Below are 24,305 nucleotides of genomic sequence, written 5' to 3'. Positions count from 1 at the left end.
CAAAAGTAAACTCGTAGTTTCCAAGAGTGTCTATTCTAAGAGGGTAACAACACATACAGATACAAAATAAAATGTACAAAATAAATAGAAGGGAGCATGGGGGAGGATGTCCTAGAAACTGAAGAGAGATTAGAAAAGACTTCATATAAAATTTGGCTCTTGAGATGAACTTTGAAGGAAACAAAGAATTTGAAGAGGCAGAGATGAAGGAGAAGAATATTCCAAAAGACAAGTAGTGACTCGGAAATGAGGTGTTAGAAACGGCAAGACCAGGTTCTGACTGAACCAGAGGACAGGAAGAGGAATCACAGATACCAAACTAAAAGGGCAGGTTCAAGTTAAGTTGTGAAGGGCTTTAAAACGAAATAGTTGAATTAATATTGAAACTAAAGGTAAAAGGGGTCCCTGCATTTTACTGGGAAATTGTTCAGTTGGTTTTTAGTTGTATCTAACTCTTTGTGACCCCATTTGGGATTTTTCTTGGCAGAGACACGGGGATGGTTCACCGTTTCCTTTTCCAACTCATTTTGCAGATGAGGGAAACTGAAGCAAATGTTCAGTCATGTCTGAGGCCAGATCTGAACTCGGGAAGATGAGTCAGCCAGAGTCTAGGCCCTTTGCTCTGTGCCCGATGGCGCCCCCTAGTGGTCCTTAATGGGAAGTACTATCTCAAGTCTGTCCTTAGGAAAATGACTGGGAGAAAGTGTTTTTCCTAGAAGAAGGTAGAAGAAATATAGCAAGAAAAACCGAGGGGACAATAAGGTCTGAAGGCTCAGGCACCTCTTGGGGCAGATGATAAAGACTGAAGACCAGAGAGCAAAATCTTATTGAGGTAATCTGCTAGAGAATGAAGATAGGGCGAGGTGGGGGCATGGAAGGTTTGAGAGAAGCCCTGATTGCTTCTGTGGTAAATAAGAATCAATTAGGGTTGGAGTCAAAGAATTAACTTGCTGTGGTGATGACCCTTTGAGATTAGGAAACAAAACTAGTAGACCTAGTCAGCTTGATTGAATGATTTTCTCCAATTCCATTAAGCATCACAGGAGCAGGAGAAGAGAAGGCAGATGGCAGTAGTAATAATCCAGGATTGGAGTTTGGCAAGGTTATGAACACTGGCAGGACAAGAGGGAATAGACCATATAGAACCAAAATGGTAACTACAAGGTAGAAACTGAGAAGAGGAAAAAAAGGAAATTAGGACAGGAGCAACAGATGGGAACATTAAGGGGTGAAGGAATTTGGAATTGAGGATAGGAATAGGTTTAGCTTTAGTAAATCTTAGCTTTATTAAAATAGCTTTAGTAGTAGGACATGAGGAGATTTGTAATGGTAAGATGGTATTATCTCCTAAAAATTTCTTTGGAGGTTTTGATGGTAAGATTCTGTGAGTGATGGTGAAAGGTATGAGGGATCCCATGTGTAGAATGAAAGAAGTCTGAGGAATTTGAAGCTGAAGATTTTTTGGGAAACATCAATACATATACTGAAGGTTCCTAGCAAAAGGGAGCTTTTATATATACATTATGGCATATAAAGAAATACTGTGAAGCAGGCACTGAACATCTTGACAAAAAATCCTAAATGACATGGGATGAATGAGTGCCATAAAGGAAGAAATATTGATGAATAATAATGCAGCAAAGGGAGAGTCTAAAAGTGGCCATGGAGAGCATGAAATATTCTAACTCTCTTTCCAAGAACCAGTGGGCGAGGGTGGGACAAAAGAAATATAGCTGGTGCTATCTAGGTGTAATCATGTCTCTGTAAAAAGCAGAAGATGGGAGGAACACAAAAGGAAAAGGGCTAAAATGAAGGAAAAATCCGCTAATCAAGGAAGGAAGAAATTCCAGAAGGCATTACAGAGGGATGGGAAGAACAAAATGGAACACAGTAGAAGCAGGATTGATGTGGATAAGGATTAGAGGATGTGAAATAGGGGAATGAGACATTTACTCTAGAACAAAAGTCAGTCTCCAAATAAGTTGAGTCATCTAAGGTAAGGTTGCCAGTGTTCTTCTCTGGCAGAAGAAGAATGATGAGCAAAGGTAATGCCCAAAGGACCCGGTGTATTAAACTAAAAGGGCCTATTGAAAATAACTACAAAATCATTCTATTACAACCAATACCCACATTCAACTTGAAAAATGGAATTTATCAAGTCAAGAGCCAGTCAGGGATTTCAAAAGAAAATTTCACAGATAATTGTTTTTGGAAGGAGGCATAAAATAACATTATTGTCTAAGAAATATATATTTGGAAAGAGGAGTCAATGATGTAGAAAAAGAGGATAACAGAGTACCTAAATACTGTTACGGTACCAACAGTTTAAGTTAAAATATCTAGAAAGTCTCCAGAACGCGGGGTCTCACAGGGTGAGAAGGAAAGTATAGGTTTCAATATTTCATCACTGAAAGGAATCCTATATCAGTAAAATCACAAATTCATTCAAGTATTTAATTAGTTAAAATAACCAGTTAGGGATCCAGAGAGATATACAAAGAAATGGCAAATAACATATACCTGGTAATAAAAGTCATCCAGGTAGGGATCAGTGCTTTGTAATTGCATCATCTGGATCTTCGAAACCCAATCCTTTTCCCGTTGCAACATAAGGTTGGCATATGGGTCCTTTCGAAGCTGTTCCTGATGGTTGCTTCGGTGACCTCCTCGATCCCCAGCTGCACCATTTATAGTTCGATGCTGACTAAGGAAAAGAAAAACATGTTTAATTCACTCAAAGATTTGGAATTGGTGGGTAACTTGTTTTGTTTTGATGTTATTAATAGGCCTCTAACAGTCAGCTCATTTGAGTCATTTCCCCAACTCTCTAAGCAGCATGTGAGCAAAAGTGAAGAAGGCAGATGGCAGGAGTAATCCAGGGCTAGAGTATGGCATGGTTATGAATACTGACAGAACAAGAGAAAAGGGATTTGAGATTAGAGGATAAAATGAAGCTGAAATACTAGAAACAAGGTAGAAAATGAGAAAAGGAAAAAAGTAAACTTAGAACAGGGCCAATGGTTTATTCCAAAAAAGGAATAGGACCTATATATACAAAAATATTTACAGCAGCTATTTCTGTGGTGGCAAAGAACCAGAAATCGAGGGGATGCTCATCAAATAGGGAATGGCTAAAGAAGTTGTGGTATATCACTGTGATGGAATACTACTGTGCTAAAAAGAAAAAGGGGAGTGGTTTCAGAAAAACAAGGCAGCACCTACATGAACTGAAGCAAAGTAAAGTGAGAAGAACCAGCAGATCATTGTGTATAATAACAGCAATGTTGTAATGATTGTGGAAAAACTTAAGTTATTTTGATGAATACAATGATCTAAGACAATTCTAGAGGGCTCATGATGAAAAAATGCTCTCTATCTCTAGAGAGAGAAAGGATGGATCCTGGAGTGCAAACCACAGTATGATTATCTCACTTCCTTCATTTTTCTTACTTTTTTTGAAAATGTAGCTAAAATGTTTTGTCTGATTTACATGTATAACTGATATGTTGCCGACCTTCTCGTGAGGATGAGGAAAAAAGGAGCTAGTGGGAGGGAAAAAATTTGGAACTGAAAATTTTAAAACAAAAAAAATTTAAAATAATAAAAATAATTAAAATATGAAATATTCTCCCCTCTGGTAGTGAGAATGAACTCCTAGAAAGAAGTCACATCTAAGTTAAAGAATATAATTGCATACAATGACCCAAGACTACTCTGAAGGATTTATGATGAAAAATGCTATCCATACCCAGAGAAAGAACTGATTATATCTGAATGTAGACTGAAACATACTTTTTTTTTTTACTTTCTTTTTTTTCCTTGAAGATTATTTTTTTGGGGGAAATCTATGTTTTCTTTTGCAACATGAGTTTTATGGAAATATTTTGTACAACTTCACATGGGTATTCCCAATGGGGGTGAGGGGAGGGGAGGAAGGGGAGAATCGAGAACTCAAAATTTTAAAAACGTAAAAAATTGTTTTACATGTAACTGGAGAATATAAAAATATTTTAAGAGAAAAAGAATATAATTGCATAATATTCTATATAAAAAGGAGTATAGACAATAAGGAAAAAATGTTTGAGAACTGAGTTGAAAATAAACGATCTGTCATTTATTATTATGCGAGTCAGTAGAATGTAAGCTCCTGGAGAGGATGGACCATTTACTTTTTATTTCTGCATACCTGGCAGCTTACCATGATGCCCTGGTACACAGGCAACCTATAAAAACTTGCATTGAGCTAATTATTGTTTCTTCATAACTCAAGCCTCCATTATCTTCCTGGTAAAGTACAGATGAAATCTTTTGGTTCCCTTCTCCAGAACTTTATGATAAATTAAGAAAAAGAATTTTTCAAAATTGAAATTCTTTAAGCACATAAATAAGTGCTATATCATTCTTTGAACTGTATGACCAACAAGAACAAGTTGTAACATCTGTCACTTGGTCATAAAGATTAGGTTTGATAACACTTAAAGTTTTTGTAGTCAGTTAAGAATGTATATAGAATATTCACTATTTAAGAATATAGTACAAAATAATACACACATATATATAAATACATCCTATATAACGAATGATAGCTATACATATGTCAAGGCATTCCTGGAAATAATGAGGCAAAAGTAGCCAAAGATTTATAGCAGAAGTTACTTTGAAGGGCAGAAATGTGATTTCATGAAGGTGTGAATAGAATGTGCAAAAGGCCAAGGATGGAAGTAGGAAAGTTATATGAGCATTAACACAGGCTCATTTGACTGATATGATGAATATAAGAGAAATATGAGAGTAAAGAGACAATATGTGGATGAGAGGAGAGTTCTTGTAGAAAGTGATATTTGAGCTGAGCTTTGAAGAAAACTAGGGACTCTATTACAAAGCAGAGGAGAGAACATTCCAAAGAGGGCCGGCCAATGCAAAGGCTGAGATAAAAGAAAGAATGTCAGATACAAGGAAAAGCAATAAACTAGTCTAGGTGGAACACAAGACTGTGTAGGGGAAAGTAATGTTCAAGGAACCTGGAAAGGTGAGCTCAAATCAGATGATGGAGGACTTTAAAAGCTAAGTAGGGGTGTCGATATAAGATACTAGAAATAAAAGGAACCACTCAAGTTTCTTGAGGAGGGAGGTGACAAGGTCAGATCTGTATTTTATGAATATCAGTCTGGAAACTGTGGAGAATAGACTATAAGAGGAGATAGAACTGAGGTATGAAGATCAATTAGTTGACTTTAATAATCCCAGTGAGACGTAATAAGGGCCTGAAGTAGGGTGGGGATTCCATGAATAGAGAAAAAGGAAATGAGGCAACTGTGAAGACAGAATAAATAAGACTTAGCAGAGAATAAATAAGATTTGAGGGATAGCAAACAACTAAGTATAATTCAAGATTAATGTGTCCATAAAAGTCTTGAATTTAGGTAATTAAAAGAAAGGTCACAATCTCAATAGAATAAGAAAATTATGAAGACGGATGTTTTTTGAGTTATTTTATACATATTGTGTCTGAAACACCTACAGAACATACAGGTCTATTTAATAGTCTGTGATAGAGAAGCCCCAGAGTTTTGGAGCTTGATTGATTTAATCAGCCACAGTCAGACATACTGTACATTTATGTAGACATCACAAAGGTTTTCAATTCCGAAAACAAACAACATGGGGTTGAGATAAAGACAAAAGATCCTGCAAAGGACACTAAGGAACAGCCACAGAAGTAGAGAACCAGGAAATATCAGTGCACAGAGGAGAAATATCTAGAAGGAGGGAGTGAAGTCAAGAAGGTTAAAGTACTGAGCAAAGGCCACTGGTTTTGGCAATTAGGTCACTGGTAAACTTGGATAGGGTAATTTCATTTAAGTGATGTGATGAAAAGTCAGAATGCAAATGTTAAGCTTGAATACTATTGCTTCAAGAAATCATGACCTAAATCTATTTAGAGCTAGAAGGCAAAGTGAAAATAAATCCACTGATCATTTCCTGGGAAAAAAATTCCAAGAGAAAAATCTAGAAATATCACAGCCAAAATCTAGACTAGACTAGACTAAACATCCAAGGATAAGTTACTCTGCAAAACCGAGGGGAAAAGTGACCCTTCAGTATTTCTGATGAAAAGACCAAAGCCGAGTAGGAACTTTGAAATACAAAAGGAAATTTATTTGAGCAACTGAAGGGGGCTGTATGTTGATGCAGAACTAATATTCTAATTAAAGAGAATAAACAAATGTCCCACTGGAACTTTAATCTTCAAAGGGTATTGAGGAAGTTAAATACAGAAAGAAACACAGAAGACCTGGGGGTATACCGTTTCCTTTCTGAGAGTTTTAAGAGAGGAAAAGAGAAGGAAGAGTATATTAGCATAAAAAGGAGGAAGAATTTCTCATTGTAGTGGTATGTGAGAAGAGTATACAAACATGGAAAAATGGCATTTGCAAAAGTAGCATCAGATCAATCTCAATGTTATCTGAAAAAGACCGAGTCTGCAGTATTAAACTCAACAGAGAAACAAATGTGGATGAGGGCTGGGAGGGCAGAGGGAAGAGGGAGAGACAGACCAGGCATGGAACAGCGACGAACAAAACTTCCTCATCTTTAAAGTGATATTTGAAAGGGAAAACAAAAAGAAAAACAAAGGCCATCAACTAGGGAATGGTTGAACTAATCGTGGTATGTGACTATAATGGAGTATATGGTAGCATAAGAAAGATGAGATGACAAATATGGAAATTTATTTAAAAGGAAAAAAAAAGATGAGATGATTTCAGAAAATCCTGATTAGTATGAACTGATGCAGAATGAAGTGAGCAGAACTAAGGGAACAATTTATACAACGCGAACATCAGTCAAAGTAATGAGCAAGCATGTCTTGGGGAAGATCTGTAACGGAGCCTCATAGAGAGGTGACAGACTCAAGGTATAAAAGAGCCCTGACTTTGCACATGGCCACCAAATGGAGTCATGTCATGCTTCCCTGGCTCTCGTCTTTCTGTAAATGGGTGGGGAGTTTAAGAGAGATAGAGAGAAGGGGGAGAGAGAGCTAGTGCCACCGAAATATTTTCACAAGTGCACAAGAAAGTTCAAAAAGAAAGCATGTTGAAAAAGCAGGGCAGTTTTCAAAGTAACATATGGAACTCAAACAAATAAGATTCATGCTTCCCACGCAATTCTGTGTTCTGCCATGCTTGTAGAAATGCTACCAAGAAGCAAAAGTCACAGCTAACGGGAGGTGCTAAAGATCAAGCAGGCAGGTGAGCAAGGTCCCAGAAAGGAGACCAGAAACAGAACTAAGCAGGCAGTGAACAGTGTGAAAAAGGATCAAAAGGGTGAACATCAACCATCTGTTTTTAAAGACTATCAGGGACAACTTGAGATACCACTACACATCTCTCAGATTGGCTAAGATGACAGGAAAAGATAATGATAAATGTTGGAGGGGATGTGGGAAAACTGAGACACTATTAACATTGTTGGTAGAGTTGTGAATGGATCCAAACACTCTGGAGAGCAATTTGGAACTATGTCCAAAGGGCTATTAAACTGTGCATACCCTTTAATCCAGCAGTGTCACTACTTAATCTGTATCCCAAAGAGATCATAAAAAAGGAAAATGGATCCACACGTGTAAAAGTGTTTGTAGCAGCCCTTTTTGTAGTGGCAAGGAACCAAAAATGAGTAGATGCCCAACAGCTGGAGAATGGCTGAATAAGTTATGGTACATGAATGTTATGGAATATTGTTGTTCTATAAGAAATGATGAGCAGGCTGATTTCAGAAAGGCCTGGAGAGACCTACATGGACTGATGCTAAGAGAACATTGTACACAGCAACAAGATTATGTGATGATCAATTCTGACAGACGTAGTTCTTTTCAACAACGAGATGATTTCAGGCCAATCCCAATGATCTTGTGATGGAGAAAGCCAGAGAGAGGACTAAGGAGACTGAATGTGGATCACAGCATAGTATTTTCACCTTTTTTGTTGTAGTTGTTTGCTTTGTTTGTTGTTTTCTTTTTAATATGATTTTTCTTGTGAAGCATGATAAATGTAGAAATACGTTTGGAAGAAATGTACATGATTAACCTATACTGGATTGCTTGCCGTCTGGGGAAGGAGAAAGAAAAATGCACAATACAAGGGTTTGCAGGGGTGAATATTGAAAACTATCTTTCCATGTATTTTGAAAAATAAAAGGTTACAAGATAAAAGAGAGATTACAAATTTAAAAAAAAGACTGTCAGGAAAATGAATTTTTTGGTTTAATATTAATACTTATGAAAATTAGAGATGAGGCTTATACCATTTACAAGTAATTTTTAAAATTCAAATTTACATAGAATGTTTCTTCTAAGTGATTCAACAAATTTCATAAATTCATTCATTCATTGCTCACTATTCTTATAAAGTAAGAATATGGGAATAATAACTTCCATGTCTATAATGTTTTAAGACTTTCAGAGCAATCTTCTTACAAAAGCCCTGCAAGGCAGGTAGTCTAAGTAACACCAGATTCTTGTAAAATCAAGGAAACCGAGTCTCTGGAGTTAAGTGGCTTGCCCAAGGTCACATAGCTCAAATGTGCTTTACCAGCATTTGAATCCAGGTCTTCAGAATCCAAGTCCACTACTCTTCAGGCTAGACCACACTGTCTAATAACTCTATTTGCACAACTGAATATCTGATCACTGTAAAATTGCCCAGTTGAAATATTAGAATTTCTCCTTTTTTCCCTTTCTTCTTCTTTTAATTAAAACACATACAAAAGGAAATAATGTATTTTCAGGAAACCTGACTTGTAACCTTACCTCAGATACTTACTAGTTTTGTGTGACCTTGACTAAAGTCACTTAACCGTGATTTGCCTCAGTTTCCTTCATCTGTAAAATGGGGATAATAGCACTAACTCACAGAGTTGTTGTGAGGATAACATGCATTTACACATGTAATGAGTTATGCAAACTTTAAACTGCTATATAAATGCTATTATTACTTTTATTATTGTTGATTAACTAATTCCCTAATTGTGAAAATAGTCAGTGGAAAGAATTCCTTGTATTAACACCATTCAAATTCAGGAGAATTTGGTACTCACTTTCTATTCTGTTGCTGTCTCTGATGTAAGAGTCGACGGTGCTGGGGGTGAAGGTGAGTTGTGTCTGGTCTAAACATCTGGGACTGAGGTCTGTGGGGGGAAAAAATTTCTAAGAATCATCCAAGTGATAAGAAGCATTCTTTTATTAGGAAAGTCATCTGCTCTGCCTGCTCCTCGTTTAGCTGACAGATGGTGCTAATGTAGTTCAAGTTTATAAATGGACATCATTTTAGGACACTGAGTTACAAAAGTCTTCAGTGACTTCAGGAGAGCTGGTTGTGAAATGATATCAAAGACAATGAAAGTTCAAATCCCATATATTCATCTCCTAAAGGCAGTCCTGACAATTGAATGAAGGGCTAGCAAGAATATGTTTTTTGCTTAATTTCTTACTCTAGAAACAAGGACCAAATAATAGAGCACTATACTCTGTAAACATAAAAGAAATCCAGTGAGCATCAGATATAGTTACCTTAGGTTTTGCAGGTGAGGTCCTGGGCAGGAGGGATGCTGCTGTGCTGGGGGTGGTGTAGCTGGTGGAGGTGCGCCAAAGAAGGCACGGAAGCCAGGAGCTGGAGGAATCAGTTGCCTAACACTTCCCTGAAGCAACTTGGGATTCATGGAAGCAAGGGGACTGTTTACAAATCCAGAGAGACGAGCAAACTGGCTGGGAGACATCCTTCCAGGCTGCAGGTATAAACGGAGACAAACTCTTCAATTCAACTACAAAGGACTTTATACTAAAGAGCAGCAGACTTTTATCTACCAGAGAGTATTTTCTGCATCATTAACTTTGCTGGTGGGAAAAATTAAAAGACTAAATAAATAATTTTTAAAAATAACTTTACTGGGAAAAACAAAGCAGAAGATATGCTAAGGAGTGACAGAATATTAACAACCCAAATACTACATCCTGAGGCAAGAAAGTGAGAAACCCCATCTGGCAAGAGGAAAAGATAGCCACAGTTTTACCTGTGCTCCTCCTAGAAGCTGTGCTCTCTGAATAGGGCTGAGAACAGGTGTGACACTGGGAGGGAATGGGTGGCCCAGAAGGGAAGAGTTCTGGAAAAGAAACATCAATAAAACACATACACTCAGTAGAAACATAAAACATACTTGGGTCATGTGCAAATAATATAAATTTAACAGCTTAAGACATTCAAGCTATCCTGGAGGACAGGGGTGGGGAAACTTGTTTCTGCCAAGGGCTATTTGGATATTTATAACATCACTGCAGACCATTAAAAAAATGATCAATTTCTTTCACCATTTCTTTACATGTTAAATAATCAGCGTTTCTCTTTCTATATCTTGAAATATCATTCCTTCTCCATTTTGTTGCTCCTATAAGCAAGGATGAGGAATGTCTGATCCTGCAGGCCATATAAGGCCCACAAAATCATTTGCTAAGGAAACTGCAGGTGATGATGAGCTGAAAGTTAGGTACAACAGCCTCCCACTGCTTGAGTTCTAAAAGTTGATCAAATCGACAGTCTGGATTTGGAAAGAAGGGAAAGTTGAGGTAAGAGAAATAATTGAGCAGCATGAATCATATTAGCCTTAGGATTTTTGGAGATTAAGAAATTGAAGTAGAGAGGTTGTAGAAGACCTATGTCCAAGTTCAGTATCTAATGGTGGTTAAGAGGCAGCAAAAGATGGTTCAGAATATAAACACATGCACAGTGAGTAGCAAAGTACAATACCGTGACTCCGCAGAGCTGGTTTGGAGACATCCTCTCACCATAGGGAGCAGGATATCGCTGTTGCATTGGGGCACGAACATGAACAGGCTTCGGGCACAGAATCTGTCGGGACAAAAAAAAAAAAAAAAAAAAAAAAAAAAAAAACCAACCCATAGAATTGGCCTTTAGTACAGGTCAGTTTGCCTTTCACCTACTCTAAGCATCCCTCCCCTCAGATTTTCATGTAGGAGTCAAATGGAAATCAATGGCCCTGCTTCTGAACAAGTTCAAGCAAGGTCCTCCTGATCTTTCTCTCTCACAAACAACAATGTGCCCATTTTAGCTGAGGAAGATTTAGCTAATTCTCCAGTATCCCCACCCCTTCCATGCTGAGGGAGGTACTAGCAAATTCTTGGACTTGCAAATTCTCACTCCCTTGATGGCACATTTTGGTAAACAGTTTGGGATAGGGAATGGAGAAGAAAGCTGGAGGATTAACTAAGCCCCATTCTGCAGACTGACATTCTGCTATGGCCTCTATGCTCAGCAGCTTCATGATATATACTGTCACTATTTTGACTTGTTTCAGATAAAAGTGATCCTGGCTGGGCCATACCAGCACCTCCCTCCCCCCATACCTTCCAAATGGGCCTTCCTTTTCAGCTGCTGGTTTCAGGTGGAGGAAAGTCTATGGAACAGGACTGCACAGGCTCTAGGGAAAGCAGGGATATCTTAAGGGTACAAAGGGATGTGGACAGCACTGTGTGTTCCCATTCCCCCCAGCCTTTAATTATCTGGCAGTGTTTTGGATAGTCACCAAAATATTTTTTAAAAAACCATTAAGTGGTAACCAATCTGTTTTCAATTATTAGACAGCAGCAGCAGCAATGAATGAGAGGGGCATCTTTCTCTTTTTTACTCTAAATTGGCTCTTTTCCTTTCTAATTCAGTGCCTACCAAAATCTTCCCCCCTCCGCCCAGAAGGAATCCACTAAATGATTTTGCCCAGATTCCCAACAGCCTGGGCTGAGTGTGTGTGAGTGAGACCTACCTGCTGGTTAAAGTTGGGGACAGCCATCTGCTTAGGTGGGGTGCCTATTGGAACTGCTCTGACAGGGGGGCTCCCAATGATGGGAGAAGTTGAACGTCTTGGTAATGCCCGCTCAGAAAGGTCCCGTTCCTCTTCTGGGCCCTGTGGGGGTCTCTGAGGTAAGGCATATTCTAACACAGACACTGTGGGCATTTCCTAATTGAAAAGCAGAGCAATTAGAAAATTGGACACACGAGTGCTTTAGAAATTTCCAAAACATTTTGAAATAAATATGATCTGCTGTGGCACTTATAGAAGTAAATGGTCAAGCTGAATTTTAAGCAGTGAAAAAGAATACCCCAAATTGGGGAGACAAATGCTAGACTAGATTTTTTTAGTCACTACTGTATCTCACATTTCAACATATTTTAATAAATGTTTGTTGAAGTGAGTCTTAAGGACTCAACATACCAGGTACTATGCAAGTCACGGGCATACTAAAGTTCCTCACATTTTGTTAAAACGATGATATATTTCACAATAGTAAACTGTATACTCTGGATTATACATAATTATATAACCACCTGAGCAAGCAGTGGTCCTCGTATTCGTCTCAGAACTGCAGAACCATCCCAAATGCTAGAATTGAGTCCTCCAGGCTGTGGTTTAACCAAAAAAAAAAAAAAAAAAAAAGGAAGAGAGATGAGCAATTGTTGGAACTCTGGAACAATTTGAATTCCCTGGTTGGTTTATTCTATTTACCCAAATGAGGATTCAGAGAGTTCAACCTGAGAAAACACACTTCATCATTTGGCCTTTGTGTAAGCCTATCACTACACCTGCCTTTTTTACTTTGTATTCACTTTTAGTGAACATGAACAGCAGCACAACAAAAAGTTACAAAGCTTAAGATGTCATTCAGTTCCATTGCCTGGGTGGAAATACCAGGAAAGGTCTATCTTCAGAAGGCCTTAGAGCCTGGGGGATCAACTCACCTGCACAACAGGCCTGGTCTGCAGCGCCCTCATGATCGCCGGGTCCTCCAGTTCATTGTCAATCACCATTTTACTGAGTCGTTCTGCCAGATTTTCTTCATGGTCTCCCAGTAAGTCCATCTCATCAGTGCTCCCATTGCCTGTCTGTTCAACTGCTGCCACTGGCTTCTCTTCCAATTCAGCCAGGCGCTCATGTGCTTCCTGCCAGTCATCATCTATAAGAAAACCACAAAGATGAAATACAACTAACAAAAGCACTAAAGATCTTATTTCATAAATCACCAAGGGACTGTTGATAGGCTTATAAATTCTTGTTATTGGATCTCTTATTTATCTGTATAGGCTCTTTTTTCTTCCTTCAGAATTACCTCTACCTCACTAAGGGGAAAGAATCCCAAAGGTCTCTAGCTAGTCCTGACCTCTCTCTTTTTGAATTACATAAGTTCCAATGAGCTTCTGCATGTTCCCACCAGGCTATTGCATTGATACCTCAAATATAACATGTTTAAAGTACAATTCAACTTTCTCCTAAAATCTGCTCCCTCTTATGCGGCTTAATTTATCATGATCTTTCCAATTACCCAAGTCTAAAACGTCCAAGTCCTCATGGATTTTTCCTTCTCCCTTGCTTTCCATCCCACTAACTGTAAAGTTTTACAATTCAAAATATTCTATATCTACCATCTCTCACAACCAGCTCCCTTTCTCTACTCCTAATGGCACCATCCTAGTTCCAAGCTTCACCTCTTTGTGTGTCCATTATAACAAACTTCTAAGTAATTGACCTGCCTTCAATCTCTCTTTCCCCTCTCCCCCAAATATAGACATATGATGAGGTATCTGCAGTTTCACAAGCTGGCAATGTTGTATTTAATAGTTAATACTTTCTGGCTCTTTGAAAGGGAAGGAGAGTAGTAGAAAAGCCTGCTCTTATCCCACCAACCTTCCACTAGCACAGGAATGTCCCTCAATCAGTCACAGTTGAAGGGGTGGCTTCCTGTTATGAGACAGACCAGGACCCTCTTAAATCAATAAAAATCTACTGAAATAAGGGAGATGATTGAGCTAACTTAATAGGTAAAAGTCTCCTTTCTAAACTTTTCTGATGGCACAGCTTTCAACTTGCATGAGCTCTGCATCATCTCTAAATTAGGTGTTTCTGAAAAAGAAGACATGGCACATCTTTTTGTGATCTAATATGATTAAAAGGAGACAGAACTTCTTGACTTTTGGCCCATAATCTTCCCCATCATTCTCTTGCCTGCTGTGGCTGTGGAGTAGGAGTCTGGAAACTTTGCTTTCATTTTTCTTTCCCCTCTTCCCCATAGCCCATAGAATGCTGAGTCTCCTTCCTAACCCTCTTTGCTGGCTCAGATATGTTCTAACCTGAAGCTGAGCTTCAGCAGAAACACACTCTGCCTCTGTCTCCTTTGGCCTCTTTCTTCCCTTTCCCCCACCCCCAACTCCAGTCCATGTGGATGGAGTCTAAAAGAATTAGGAGAGGTAACAGTGTCATTCTCTTAATCAACATGCACTAAATGCCTACCATGTGCCAGATACTGTATTAAATACTTGAAATACAAAAATAAAAAAAAAATAAACCCTTAATGCTCCCTTTATTGGGAAAAGTGTGTTTTCTGTGTTTAAGGGTAGGGTTAAGAACTATAAATTTTATTATATAGAATTTATCATGGAGAGATTTATGTTGTTGAGTTAAGGGTCCCCTCCAGCCTATGGATCATGTTTGTAAACTAAGAATTCTTTATATTTGTGATCTGAGTGCCCAAAACAGCATCTGGTATTCAGCAGATGCTTAATAAATGCTTACAGATAGGTATTTTAAAATGTATATTAGATTAACATGTTCATTACTGAACAAGTATACAGTACATATCTTGATTATATCCATACCTTTCTTTGGGGAGTAAAATGCAGTTATTTTTGTGAGTTCTGTGTTGCTGGCATATTAAATCCAAGGTTTCAAAGATCTCAGAAATCCCAGAACCTGTGTAGACTTAGAGCTAAAGTAGATAATAACTTGTACAATTTGGAGTCCATTAACAGCTAATTACTGCTATTAATTTAATCTTTCTAAGCAAAAGCTCTGATCATGAATGAACCTTCACATCTTAAAAATCATTGAAGATCCCTTCAATGGAAGATCAAGTAAAGAAAGCTCCAATTCTCACTTGAGGGTCTACCTAACTTAGTTGGTCACAATGAATCTTTCCATCCTCATTAGCCACATTCCCAATTAAACATTCTACTCTCTAACCAAATTGCTACTTAATATGGAAACCTGCTCTAAATTCTTTACTTGTGGGCTTTTACTCAAACTATTCTCTTTGCCTGGAATGTTCCCTATCCCTGTTTGCTTGTCCAATTCTTAGCTACTTTCTGATCCTCCCAGCCAGAAAGAATTTTTCCTATCTCTTCTAACACTTTATATGTCTCTTTAAACTCCCAATTTGATCTTAAAAATTAGTTATTTGCATATGTATTCTCTATTTTGAAGATAGAGAACCTGTCTCCTCCATCTTTTTTTTTGCATCCTTCTACATCTCAAAAAACTGATACTGTAATTTACTTGCATTATAACACCATTATAGTGGGTCTTGGTCAAACATGATTCAAACATGAACCTCCCCAGAAATATTAAACTACAACTATTCTTGTCAGGAAAACATGTTCATATCTCTATCACCTCCAAGCTTCCTCTTTCTCTTCATCCCTACAGATACATTCTTCACTCAGCTTCTGTTGATCTTTTACTTGCTATGCTTTTCCCAGGCAGGCTCTAGCTTCATCTCTACTCTCAATCTGGGACAGTTCTACCAGACATTTTTTCTTGTTGTTACCACATACCACCCCCATGTCTTTGAACTTCACTCTCATGATGACCAGAACTCTGATCACCACCCACCTTAGCTTTCCCAAACCACGTTTCCTTCCTTCTGCCAAAGCTTCTTTAATATAACCATTCCATTCTTACGTCTATGAGAAACATCGTCTTCTCAGACCAGTTTGCCAAGCTTAACCTTATTCATCAAAAAGCTCCCGAAATTTCTGCTTCTACTCTGAAGGTTTTGATAAGGAACAAAAAACAAGTGGCATTTTTCTTCCTAATTCCACTCCATTTAAATATATACAATGATTATTATCCATTCACAATATACAGTGACATTTCTCTTTGATTGTACACATTACATATTTTGTATTAAATCTGTGGATACATGATTAAATTATCTGGACAGACTTTCAATGCTGTCTGTCTTGGGCAAGAGATCAAAGAGAAAATTTTAATTCTCTCTATACTTGATTTTCTGTAGTACCATACTGAATAACTTTTTAGAGTTGGCCCTTCATTTTATAGATGGAATCTTAAAGCAACAGACTTTACAAGAAACTCACTGAAAAGCAAAAGCAGAGCCAAAACTACAACAGGTTTAAGTTCCTGATTCAGGCTTCTTTCCACTCAGCCACATAGAGATGAACATAAATTCCTTACATTTGAATCTTACCAAATATCACCTAAACTGATAAGTACAAGAACAGAGACTACTCATAAAGCAGCTTATCTGAACAAGATCTGTACCTTTTAGACCACAAGTTCAACGTGAGGCAACATTCACCAGTGGCCAGGGAAGTCAAGTTAAGTTTTCTACTATCCTACAAGCTGGCCGGCCATGTCTGGAGTTAGTGGTGTTCAATTCTGCTGTCACGTTTTAGGAAGGACAACCTTGAGCTGGAAAGTGTCCGACCAGAGGGTAAAGGGCCTTGAGATCATGCCAAAGACTGAAGATGACGTATTTGTTCAGCCAAGCCAAGTCAAAACTTAGAGGACTCAAATATTTAGAAGATTATTCCGTGAAAAAGGATTGTCTTCATTCTACTTTGAACCAAGAAGCAAAACAAGTAACAATGGATAGAAGATTTGGAGAGGAAAATTAAAGCTTGCCAAGGCCTGTACTCCCTCTCTGTGGAGATCACGCAGCACAGGCTGGATCATCACTGCTTGACGAATGGTCAAGTTCTTCTTCAGACGTCATCTGAACTACATGATCTCTGAGGTTCAGCATTACTCTAACTTGACTTTTTTTTCCTCTTTTGCCTTTTCTTAAGGTCCAATATAAAATTCAACATTGCAAATAAAAGAAATAAATTACCTTAATGATTATAGGTAGTAAATCAATGCAGCCAATAATTTCCCATAAAATATAACTATGAGAAAACTACATGTGACAACATTCTTCTTATCCACAATGAATGCAATGGAAAGCATTATAGCTTAGGAAACATTAGTTAGGAAACAAAGGACCTTCACTGACTCTGAAACAACAGTTCATTCTGGTATCAAAGATGGCAAATCTGGAAAAAACATGCCAAATGTGTTTACAGATGCATTCAGATTTGTAAGTGCCTGCCACTCATACTGGATTCCTTGGCTTGCTCAACAACTCCCCGTTTATCAGAATAAATGACCCAATGAGAATTTTCATTATTATCTCCCTTTTTACAGTAAAAAATTTGACAAAGTCAGCTACAAATTCTCAAAGTTTTCATGGTACTAACAGTATATTTTGACTGCAATACCTACAGAAAAGACAGTATTTGTAACACAGATGTTGTGTAAATAACGAGTTATTTCAGGCCATGATACAAAGAGTATCACTACACCTCTTACTTGCCATTTCCCCATTAAAATCCCACTTCTTCTATCTGGGTACCAAAAAAGAATGAAAAGAAGAGTAATATTTTCAAACTGTTAAGTTTATGATTCCAGAAGACTGATGGCAAAGTGTGCTACCCACTTCCTAATAAGAGAGGTGAACCATGGGTACAGAATTATGGTTCTGGACATGGGCAATACAGTAATTTGTTTTGCTTCACAATGCATATTTGTTACAAGGCCTTATTTTTTCTTTTCCTTCCCCCAATATAGTTGGAGGTATAGTTGAGTGAGACAGGAAAGGAATTTTTCTATATTGAAAAGAATAAAAGAATAAAATCACTGGTTTGTTAACTCCTCTGGTGAGGAAGTTCTATTTTAAAAATTAGACATTTAATCCTGAATCAAGCAGGCATGTTTGCATAGTGTACTATAACCTTACCATTCTCATTCTTTCTTTCAATAAATATATAAATCACTTGAAAACAGTGTGTGGCATTTTGAGCTCCAGTGCACACACTGTGTGGTAACATTTTACTCTCTATACTTTTCACATGGTCTAAAGAATGCAGTTCCTCAGATATGAAAAAAGTTTGACCTCAATCCATGTAGGTCACAAGTGGCATTGCAAGTCAAGAAGAAAACAAGAGGTGTGATGGGGGAGGAGAAAAGGGAAGGAAGGAAAAGAAGGAAGAAGAAAAGGAAGAAGAAAAGGTAGCTTGTACTCTTAGTCACTTAAATCAAGGCCTGTTTTGTTTTTTTTTTCCAACCAAAAAATACTGCCTTTAAGACTCTCAGAGTCTGAGCTGCTTTTGGACTTAAGACAATCCCATCAGCGCAGTGATGGTAAAGCCAGGTGGCCTTGAGGTCAACCCTGAAAGATCAAGGAGCAATGAATAAGAGCAGGAGAGAAAAATCAAGGAGAGATGGAGACTTAGTTTGGGGACAATCACAATTCCCAAGAAAGAAACTATTACTTTAGAAGGTAAAGAAATACCCAATTTCAAGAAAGTTGAGATGACAGGCAAGCAGCTACTTATCTGAGTTTGTTTGGTACACAAGTATTGCCTTTTTAAAACTTTTGCTTGTCTGAATTTACTACTCCAAAATAACACAAAAACTTAACTTATATACAGAGCAGAATCATCTATTTTCTAAAGGAAGCCTGATACTTGGTATCACAGTAACCCAGAGTTACTAACACTGCCAAGCTGAGTCAATCAAAAAGCTGAGTCTTTGGACATGTAACAATTACACAAAGCAAACTAAAGGAGATCATTAATTGTGATGAATGATATTTACACGATGCTGCTTATTATTAAAGAGATGTAGCGTGCGTGTGTCTATAAAATCTGCCAACAGATTTTTAACTCTAATCTCTTCTTATACTTTTTAAAAAAAGATTTCCCCATCTTGGAAAATCCTTTTTCTTTTTTTTGGTTTGTTGAAACTGAAAGTTTGTGGACTGAAAAATTTTCCTTAGTCACACTTCCTCACTAGGCTAGCAAGTAAGCTCACAGGAAATAATTTTAATTCTCTTTATTTTCTGCATTCTGTTCTTTGTGTTGTTCCAAGGGGTACAGCAATATCTATGTGGAGGGTTGGGGGAGAGAAAGGCTAAATATCATACACTAAGTGTCCTTACAATATATTATCTGTCCCACTTTTAGAGGAAACATACTCTAAGTAAATATCTTTGCCCAGAACAATACTGAAAGTTACTCAGAGAGCAAAGATCATCCTTTTTATGGTTTAAAGTTTAAAGACGTAATAATGCAATATCTACAAACCAATTCAGTCACAGTTTATTTTAATGTTGAAGAACTCGGTGAAAGAGTGAAAACAGAACATGCTCTTAATAGATAAATGGCTCTAATGTTAGCACTCAATATTTTGTGCTATATTGTTACATTAGCTGTCTACAAATGCTATCATCATAAAGATAAGACAAAATGACAGACAGCTTCTGCCCTAAGACTCTATCTTCTGACTCCTTCACTCTGGTTGATACCAGTCTCGAACATCTTAGAGCACAGCATCCTTTTGGCTTGTCTCCACCTAAAGGCCATTAGTCCCTTTCTCTTAAGGTTCTTCTGGCTGGAACCCAGAACAGTGCTCATGATAATTCCTTAGCTCTCTATGGAATTTACACAACTCAGTTCCCATCCTTAAATTCTCTTTTACTTTTCTGTCTTCATCTCAATCTAAGATATATTGAAAACTGCAGAGAATATCTTCTAAGGTCTTCCTTTCTCCTATTTGTCAGCCTCAGTCTCATTCACCACTATTCATGTTCTTCTCTTTCCTCACTGCTTATATATATGTTTCTTACTATACTTTTTGTCTTGGATTACTTGTGCACAAATGCCTCAACTCTAAATTCCTACAGATATTTTTACATCCTAATTTTGTCACTATCATTATACTTTGTCATTAATTTCATGATCAAAGGATGAGTAAACACTGCTTCTCACTTCTAAGAGAGTACGTCCAAGGAGCTCCATTGCCCACTGATTACTCAATTATTTCAAATCCAGTTCAAAATTGAAATTAATTTTAATTAATTTTTCTACTTGTTGCAGGGTCTCTCTTTCTGAAAGGCTGGATTAATGACAAAACTGAGCCCCAAGACAGAGACGTTAAATTGGTGGTTTTCATCTGCCTCAGAAGAGGTGCAAGAATACTTAGAATGTGAGGTGATACTTACCAACTGCACCTGCTCCAAATGTGTCATCATTGAATTGATCAATATCTTCATCTTCTTCCCCCAGAGCCTGAAAGGCATCATCATCTTCATCCAGAGGACAATCTTCTAGGGACTAAAGAAATAAGAAACAAGTGTTATGGTACTTGACAAGTCCACACACCCCTATTTCATTTTCAGTTCTGAAAAGACCACTTTGAACTGTCTTCTCTGTTGAAGAATGTCGTCCATTCGCTTTCATGATGACTATGGTCTCTCTTCTACACAACTTTATCAAATCTGAGATGCTTTCAAAGGTGAATCTATTATCAGGACAGTCTTCTCTTTCAGTAGCCATCCTATTTCCCTTTTCTTCCCAGGATTTCTCTTATCAGAAATCTTGATTTTATTGATACTTTTTTTTTGATACCATAGGCACTTTCTAATACTTCAAACCTACTACACCAAGGTCCTGACAAATACATTTTCCAAAACAGCCCAGCTAAATTACTTAATAGTCTGATTGCTTCTGACAGAGTATCATTTTTTGTTAGCAGAAAGGATGACTTGTGTGTTTAAAATAGTCTGGTACTGACAGTGTCTGTGCTATTTAAGTCCAACTTTGTCTTTATTTACAATATGCAATATCGTATGCAATATTTTTTGACTATCATTTGACATAATTCATCAGAAATCTAGTAAAGGGATTTGATCTTAAATCTCAACTGCTACAAATCACAATGAAACTAATCCTCAACTTCCTTATTTCACTGGTTTAAGTAGCAAAAGGAATTGAAAGTTAATTATATGACATTTCTGGCTCTGCATTTTAGGTATTTTTTCCCATAAACTTATTTTGCACCATTCATTTATTTCTCAGTCACTCCTTACTTTTAAATATTTCCCAACCTGTCACCCCCCAAACTAAGAAAACAAAAATGTCACTATAGCAAGTTTTCAACCTCACAATTCACTCCATTTTCCAACAAAGCACATCTTGATAAATCATCTGTTGCACTTGCAAAAAAATTGCAAGGCAAATGAATTTATTCCCCTCTTTTTCAGTTAACCATTTCTGCTTTTAAAAAATAACAGCCTAATTATTCCCCTCTCTTATTTCTGCAATCATTTAAAGTCCATCCCAAGTTAGTGCAATTGGGGAGCCTTGTGTTCAGGGAAGTCTTCTTGCCAATTCTAGTGGGGTGAATGAACCAGAGGTTTAGTGCCAATTCTCTAACCTAGTGGTACACTGGATAGGGTCCTGGATTAGGAGTAATGAGGCTTGAGTCAAACCCTTTCTCAAACCCTTACTAGCATTGTGAGCTGGGGCAAATCACAATCTGCCTGCCAGTTTCCTCCCATGTAAAATGGAATTATAACACTATCTACCTACCAAAACTGTCATGAGCATCAAAATGAGATATTTGTAAAGTGTTTTGGGAATCTTTAAGCATTATATAAATGCAAAATATTAATAATTATTAGAATCACAGAACACAAGAGGTGTTTCACAAGCTGAAAAATATCAGCTTCTTGAGGGCAAAGAAGCCTGTATTTCCCCATTTTTAAGATGAAGAAGGCAATGTGGTACAGTGGAAAGCATGATGAGTCTTGGAATCTGAGGACCTTGGTCTGAATTCCAACTCTACCACTTCACTATCTGTGTGATTTTTGCCCAAGTCAATTAACTTCTTTGCCCCTGTTCCCTCATCCATTGAGAATGAGAGAGGTTCGAATAAAGGATCTGAAATTGCTTCTAGTTCTAGATCTAAGATCCTATAAAATCCAGAGAAGTCAATTGCTTTGCTTAAAATCACCAGGTTTAACTGGACTCCGAAGGAAACTGAGGCCTGGCAAGTATATTACTTGTAATGTACTCCCTCTTCACATGAACTTCTTAAAGAGAGTCTAACTTCCTTAAAAGCTCAGCTCAAGTTTCACCTCATTCATATATTTGCCCATCCTTCCCTCCATCTCTTCCCATCACTGTAAGAAATCACTTTGTGTTTGTACTTGCATTTAAACTCGAGAGTAAGGGATGTTTACTTTTTAGTTTTGTATCTGAAGAACAGACTTGCCCAAGGTAACACAAATAAATAGTAAGCCACAGAACAGGGTTCTCGGTTTGCAATCAATGCTCTTTCCAGCAGCAGGCATTTATAGTTAGGTTGATCTCAAATCCAGATCTGCTACCACTGAGAACCTAAATCCCCTAAGCCCTCTGGACAGAAGTTTCTTTCCTTGTAAAATGAGGGGGTTGGGACACAATACTGATTAAAGCTGTTCCCAGGGCCTGATGGAATGGAAATTCTTGCTGTAAAGTCATCTACAAAGAAATCCAGGGGCCTGGGTGAGAGTGGTTTCTAATCTGGAGACCAGGGCTCTGGGTCAGAGCCTCAAAGGCCTGTGCGGGCGGGTGAGAAGGACACCAGTACCTGGGGCTCCCAGGGAAGTAGGGAAGACGACAGCCAACTTTGCTGGAAGCCTAAGGGAGGATGCAAATCCCAGAAAAAAACTCCTACAGGGTTTAGAAGCAAAATCACCACCCCTCCAAGCTAGACCCCAAAGATAGCCTGCACCTGAGGGGCCCCTCCAAAGAGCCCCCTAACGCCATGGGGCTCCCCAACACTACGGGCCTCTCCAGGAGGCGCCCAACGGCTCAGGGCCCCCCAGAGGGTTCCCAACGGCCCAGGGCTCCCTGGAGAGCTCCCAACGGCAGAGCTTCTCAGCAGCGCAGGGCTCCCCAGGGAGTCCCGCATCGAAGGCCTGGGGCGAGTTCCGAGTCCTCCTGCCCTCCAGCACCTGTTCCCTTTGGTACCTCACGATCGGAAGAGCCTGGGAGGCAGCGGCCCGGGCTCGGCCCCACCCCAAGGCTCCAGGAGCTACCAAGAGGGCTCGGCAAAGTTAGAAGGGATCCCCAAAGTTAGAACAAAGTCCCCGAGCCCCAAGGGAGCGCCCCAGGCTGCAGCAAGAATGCCTCCAAGTTACACTGTAGCCCCTCCAAGTTACACTGTAGCTCTTCAAAGTTACAGAGTAGCCCCTCAAAATGTTACGAGAGCCTCCTGAGGTTGGAGGGACTCCCCCAGTCACACAGGGAGTCCTCCAGACCACACCGCACTCCCTTGAAGTTAGAGAGGGAGCCCCTCAGGGTCCCGGAGGAGGCCCTTTGGAAGCCCCCTCCCCCAGGCCCCGGGACAGCCTCCCCGACCCCCACTCTCCTCAGGCGGGGCAGCGGCTCCCAGGCCGGGGCGTCGATCCGTAGGTGTAACGGGAGTAACGGGCCCGGCCCCTCCCGCTCTCCCCCACCCGGTTCTCCCGGGGTGGGGGTCCCCCCTTCCCTCTGACCCCCACCCGCTCCCCCTCTTCCCGGGGGACCACTTCCGGTGGCCCGCGCTCACCTCGTAGCGAAACATCGTCGGGGGGAGGGGGGAGGGAGAAGGGGGGGAGGAGGCGGAGCGGGAGGGGGATGGGGGAGGGAGGCGTGGGGAGGGGGGGAGACGCGTCCGACGCCCCGGGCTCCTCCGCGCGCGCCCGCCACTCCTCCGCCGGCTCGCGACCCCTAGCCGCCGCCGTACGCCGCTTGCGTGCCAGCGTGCGAAGGGGCGTGCGCAGGCGCGCTGCACTGTGCCGCGGAGCAGCGGAGGGCAGGGGGAGGGGCCCTTCCTCGCTCGTGCGGCTGCGCTGGGCCGGATCTGGCGCTCCGCAGTCCTCGGCGGTCGGCGACAAATAGGTCCCAGAGTTCAGTTCTGCTCCTGCGCGTGGCTTCTCCCCACCCCCATTCCCTCGCCTCAACCCCGGGCTGGATTCCCTGGGGCGAGCGGCTGCTCCCCGTCTGGGGCGTGGCCGGCGCTCGTATCACGAGACGTCTGTCCGCTGGGGGAGTCCGCGTGATCGTCACTGGACAGCGCCCCGCGGGGGTCACTTAGAGGCTGGCTTTCCTGCCTCGACCTTGAGAATCCTTCCCGTCCGCTGCCTGCCCTGCTCCGGACTTTCAGACTCCCGCCCTCCTCGGCGGCCCGGCCGGGCGCAGACACAAGTGGGGGGAGGGGGGGGGGGGCGAGAGGCTTCCTGGCGCCCCAAACGGAACGTCCGCGTGCTAGTAAAGTCATACAGAGAATCCTTAGTGGGGGCGGGAGGAGTCCGGCGTCCTGCG

General features: G+C 39.9%; 1 protein-coding gene across 2 annotated transcripts in view; it reads right to left on the bottom strand.

The window, feature by feature from the left end:
• PATL1 (PAT1 homolog 1, processing body mRNA decay factor) overlaps positions 1–23,729 on the bottom strand; it is a 33,962-nt gene extending 10,233 nt beyond the window's left edge. Inside the window, exons 1-10 of one of the 2 annotated variants that reach the window (XM_012552734.3) lie at positions 23,551–23,729; positions 20,177–20,288; positions 12,801–13,015; positions 12,390–12,464; positions 11,827–12,021; positions 10,797–10,898; positions 10,066–10,155; positions 9,566–9,780; positions 9,094–9,183; positions 2,521–2,704 (exon numbers count right to left, since the gene is read on the bottom strand). In XM_012552734.3, the coding sequence (XP_012408188.1) occupies positions 2,521–2,704; positions 9,094–9,183; positions 9,566–9,780; positions 10,066–10,155; positions 10,797–10,898; positions 11,827–12,021; positions 12,390–12,464; positions 12,801–13,015; positions 20,177–20,288; positions 23,551–23,565 (1,293 nt within the window). In that variant the 5' untranslated portion in view covers positions 23,566–23,729. Of the gene's footprint in view, positions 1–2,520; positions 2,705–9,093; positions 9,184–9,565; positions 9,781–10,065; positions 10,156–10,796; positions 10,899–11,826; positions 12,022–12,389; positions 12,465–12,800; positions 13,016–20,176; positions 20,289–22,587; positions 23,298–23,550 lie in introns of those variants that run through there. The other variant, XM_031943899.1, reaches the window with a different exon arrangement.
• Positions 23,730–24,305: the final 576 nt, after the last annotated feature.

Source organism: Sarcophilus harrisii, chromosome 6 (assembly GCF_902635505.1).
Source record: "Sarcophilus harrisii chromosome 6, mSarHar1.11, whole genome shotgun sequence".
Lineage (NCBI taxonomy): Eukaryota > Metazoa > Chordata > Mammalia > Dasyuromorphia > Dasyuridae > Sarcophilus > Sarcophilus harrisii.
Note: the sequence above shows the minus strand (reverse complement) of the source record. Positions and strands in the feature narration are given on the sequence as shown.